The sequence below is a fragment of the Chaetura pelagica genome, unplaced genomic scaffold, assembly GCF_000747805.2.
Source record: "Chaetura pelagica isolate M959 unplaced genomic scaffold, ChaPel_1.0 scaffold683, whole genome shotgun sequence".
Lineage (NCBI taxonomy): Eukaryota > Metazoa > Chordata > Aves > Apodiformes > Apodidae > Chaetura > Chaetura pelagica.
Genome location: NW_009952815.1, coordinates 100,913 through 105,761, shown reverse-complemented (window position 1 = coordinate 105,761; position 4,849 = coordinate 100,913). Strand labels below are relative to the sequence as shown.

At 39.7% G+C, this 4,849-nt stretch overlaps 1 protein-coding gene across 1 annotated transcript in view; it reads right to left on the bottom strand.

Annotated features, from left to right (window-relative positions):
- EDEM3 (ER degradation enhancer, mannosidase alpha-like 3) overlaps nt 1-3,401 on the bottom strand; it is a 24,911-nt gene extending 21,510 nt beyond the window's left edge. Inside the window, exon 1 of the mRNA XM_009995053.1 lies at nt 3,330-3,401. Coding sequence (XP_009993355.1) covers nt 3,330-3,401 — 72 coding nt within the window. The remainder of the gene's footprint in view (nt 1-3,329) is intronic.
- Between the last annotated feature and the right edge of the window lie 1,448 nt (nt 3,402-4,849).

Below are 4,849 nucleotides of genomic sequence, written 5' to 3'. Positions count from 1 at the left end.
TTCACTGGACTCCAGGTGCAGCCTCACCAGTGCTCAGCAGATGGGAAGGATCCCCTCCCTCAAGCTGCTGCCCAGGACACCATCAGCCATCTTCGCCACAAGGGCACCTTGCCAGATCATGGTCAAGTTGGGGTCCACCAAGATCCCCAGGCCCTTTTTGCAGAGTGGCTGGGAATGATCAAACTGTGAACAGAGCAACAGGACCTCTTTCTCCTCCTCTCTCTCGCTAACCTCTCAGAGAAGCCTGGAACAACATGAAAAAAACCTTGATAATCAACTTGAATGGCTAATTGTGCATTTTCTGCCACAAGGTACATGTGATACTTCCTATAACGTTCTTTAGGCAGAAGTTACCAGCTCAAAGATTAGTCTGAGACCTAAAACCAATGCAGGCACTACTTAGTGGTTCATATTTCATGGAGAAATCGGTGGGAATTAGACTTTGAAGTAATTTTGGAAACATTTCCAAACAAACATAAGTGGCGCAGGCTCACAGTCAGTGAGAGATAACTCACCTAGAAGTTAAACTAATACATTGGTAAATCACTACTCAAGGCATGACAGAAGAACATTCACACAAAAAGCTTAACAAGACTGATCCTTTCACAAATATAACTTCTTTTTTTAAAGAGAGAGACATTGCTAGATGTTTTTTTTTTAAAAAAGTTACTTTCCATATTTCTCAAAAAAGCATTCTGCCAAGCAAGCTGTACTGTAGTATTATTTCTCATCAGTCAGGCAAAAAGTAACAGAAGTGGCACCATTGCCTAATAAACGCTGCATAAAATGCCTGTTCCTGTTCCCTCTCCAGTCATTGGAAGTTTTGCAGGTTTAAACTACCACCAAAATGGGCTATCAAATGAAACAGAAGCAGATTTGAAATGTACCGTTGTGCAATAAGAGAGGTTTACTGAAAAACGTTCAGAGTGGCCATGACATTAAGAAAGATGAATCTTACATAATATCCAGTTTCAAGAAACATGAAAGAAAATTGCATCTCTGTTAGAAGCCAAATACAAGTGATTTGGGATAGAGCTTCTCTCTTTTGGTTCCATCAGAAAACTGGCTGCTATACTGTGCTCTCCAGTTTTACTTTTAGGGAAAAACTAAAGGAAGGATAAAGTTTAATTACTGCACTGAAACTGCAAGTAAACACATTCAGAGTCTTTCCAAAAATATGGTACAAAAAATAATCTATATTCAAACGTGAAATAGGAGAGGAAAAGATGGAACATTCTTCTATAAATAAACAGCTCTTACAGCAATTCCTTTTGAAACTGATGGTTTGTTTCCCTGTTTACCACCCTCCCAAGTATTTTGGTCTTTGCACGACTCTTTGTTCTCCTCAAGTTAAACTACAAAAGCCAGAATCCAGATCATTTTAACAGGGCTCAGATGTTTCTTAGCATCTGTGCAAAAAATATTAAGAATAACAGATTAAAGAAGTACATGACACAAGCACTGTCAAAGCTTGGATGCCTGGCTTAAATTCTGGAGGAAAAAAAAGGTGATAAAAATTCTAGAGAAACTGGACTTAGAAAACCTTAAGAAACTAGAACAGTTTTGAAACATGAAAGTTCACTTAATCTGTCTGGAACAGGAAAGGCTGCTGGGTTGAGTGATTTCCCAACTTGTAACTCCTCCTCTTTCAAGTACCCTCAAAAGAAGGTACCATGAAATATAAAACATGGCACAAATGTTACAACAAATGCACTTCTGGAAAATATTACACAAATGGAGCTGAACGGGTACTCTGGAATTTCTACACATGCTTATTGCACAGATGATCCTACCTCCTAAGGTCAGGACTGTAAATTCAGGGCAGCACAGTATGTGAATAATGAAAAAAGAGCTGTAAACCAGGAACCACCTGATGTCCACAACTGACCAGTATTTCCCCGTATTCCTTCTGACAGCCAAGAAGAAAAAAATGCAATGATCAGCTTTTTACTCAAAGCTCCTGTTAACAACTGAAAAAAGAGGCAAGGGAGTTTCCCCTTGCATGCAAACATGAATTTTCAGTCTTACAGCTACTCAAGTCTAAACCATATATTAATAGAAACAGAAAATAAAATTTTTCAGCTGGCTGTTTCAAAGGCAGCTGCAAAAATACTTAACACTCTGCTGTCAGAATTAAGTCTGATACCCTAAGCTTGTCTTCAACTTTAAACAAACAGGTCATATTTCTCTGTTTGCTTAGTGCTCCAGCATACGTGGCAAGTAAATATCCTTTTGGCTTCAAAGTTTCCAGGATACCTGAAATAATTCTTCTTTTTCCTTACAAATGTTCTTGTTTCAGATGGGGCAAGACACCTTCCAGTGTGTAATTATACACATATCCCATATATAAGTGTTAAACCATAATGCAGAAACTGGGACATGTGGCAAGCTACTGTCAAGAGACAGCCTTATGTCCTGCAGGAACTGGTGCAACTGAGCAGAGGGAGGTTTCTGCAACACCACAAAGAATGTAAAAGAGGCAGTAAAGTCACTAAGAACATCTTTGGTATTTATCATACAGTTTCTCTCAAAAATGTATTATTTATAATATATTTGAGAGCAATCATTACTTGAGGAAAGCCAGTCCACTCTGATTCCTTACTCTTAACCATATCTGAACTAAGCCAAGGCATTTCAAGGTTGATTAGGGTGCAGAATGGCTCACAGGCCAGAGCAGGCAGACACCTGCACACAAAGCCACATGTCACACTGACAGGACACACAGCAACCTGTCATATGACAGTCACAGAACACAAGAGGCTGTAACGTGTACACAGGACACCAGATCCCCTTTTGATTCTACTTTGTTCTACAAACACTATTTGCTTGTAACAGAGCTATCAGGCTGCATATAACACACCCTAGTTAGCACAGGAGAAATATTGTACATAATGTTTAGCCACAAAATAAATAAGATTAACTTGTATTCTCCAGAACCTGATGACTACAGACAGCTCTTCCTGAGCTTCCTTTCTCTTACTAGTTTTAAAAATCTGCAATTTCAAATTAGACAGTTTACCAAAGATGAAAACTGTTCATAGCTTGACGTGAGATAAACTGGATCAGGCACAGATTAGCAGAGTTACTGCTAGCAATTCCTAGCTGCCATCTGAAAGTCATCATAACCCTCCTAAACACTCCTCTCCCTGAAAGTAACATTTGTTCATTTCTGTGTAAAGGCCAGACAGGTGCTCGTATTTATTTTAGCTTTGGTTTGGCCCTGCCTCCCTGCTGCTTCTCAAAAATGTCATGTACTGTAAGGCTGCTTCCTCTCCCAGGTCAGCAATAACAACTCCAAAAAAACTGAAACAAACAGGTGTTTTACTTACCATGTAATTGCTATATGCATGATCAAACATCTCCAGCACTTGGTTTCTAAAAAAGAAAACAAGAAAAAGCATTAGTGGTTGCTTCAGAATGGCCTTTAATATATCACCTTTGAACAGGAAGATGAACAACACTTTAATATCTGAATATCAGCCACAGGTCTTCTACCAATGTACTCTACTCAAGTAAGTGAAATATGGCATAATAGTGTTTCCTAATTCAGCTACTTTTGTTCACTGCAGAACGACTATTTCTCCATCTAATGTGAAAGTAAGTACTTGGGGCTCAGTGTCAGCCTCCTGTGCTTCCCCTTAAGAAGCTGTCCATGTCACCAACACACGGAAGCTGGAGATGGGACGTGCTCCATGCTCTGCAAAAAGGAGCAATTAGAATTATGTTCTGCTTGTCATCACCAATACTAAAACCAACTGACACAGGGATTCCTGCCTGTGATTCAGACAAGGTCACAGGTTAGGAGGAACACCTCTTCCTTGCATCAGAAGTCTTGGCAAGCACAGACTAAGGAAAACCCTTGTAGATACATGTATTTTATATGTTTGGAAAGCAGTCAAGGTGAGAAATGCTACTATACCAAAAAGCACAGGGCTTTTTGAGAGACAGCATGACTTTAGCTGTTCCTGTTTTACTGAGCAGCCCTGCAAGGCAAAAGAGCAGGCTAATCTCTAAGCTCCATCAACATAATTCACAAATCCCTGCTGATAAGACTGAACATAAAAGAGCCAAGAACATCACAATTACATTCTAAACATCTGATTTAGTTCAATGACTCGGAATTTTAAGTAGTTTTAACTCATCAAATGCATTAAGGCAACAAAACAGCAGAGTGTGATGCTTTTCTGAGGTCCTTCTCAGCCTGCAGACTCTGGGAGTTGCTACAGCAGACAGAAACCCCAGCTCTGCCACGTCCAGATGAACTAAGCATCCCATGCTGCTCAGCCACGTAGCATATAGAAAGCTCTTTCTAACTTCTGTTTCTTTACATGCAACTTCCACTTACAGGATATTTTCTGAAAGAATTTCTGTGACTGTGACAATCTTCTTAAATCCACAGGCTACCTGCCCTCATTCAGACATGACCCGGGTTGGTGCCTCGAGCCACAAACCATGGCAAGGCATTTCTTGCACTGCCTGGGGCAGCAGATGATCAGATTATCAGGCAGTGCAAGTTAGGGGTGCAAACATTCTAAAACTGTCAGTGAAAGAAGGTTAAACTCCTTATGTAGTCCGTGAAGAAAACACGTAACTCATTATAAACACAAAGTATCCTAAGAATCAAAGATGAAAAAACGTAGTTACTATAAATATCAGAGTTAAATATGAACTTATATCTACTGATTAGTAACTATGAAAGTCTCCACAGTGTTTCATGAGTTTCTGCATCATTATTCCATGCAACTGACCAGCAGATAGGAAGAGGATGATGATCAAACTGCTCCAGCAACACACTAAGATCATAATATGCTCCTTTATATGTTGGCCAAAAAGAAATATCTTTCCCCAC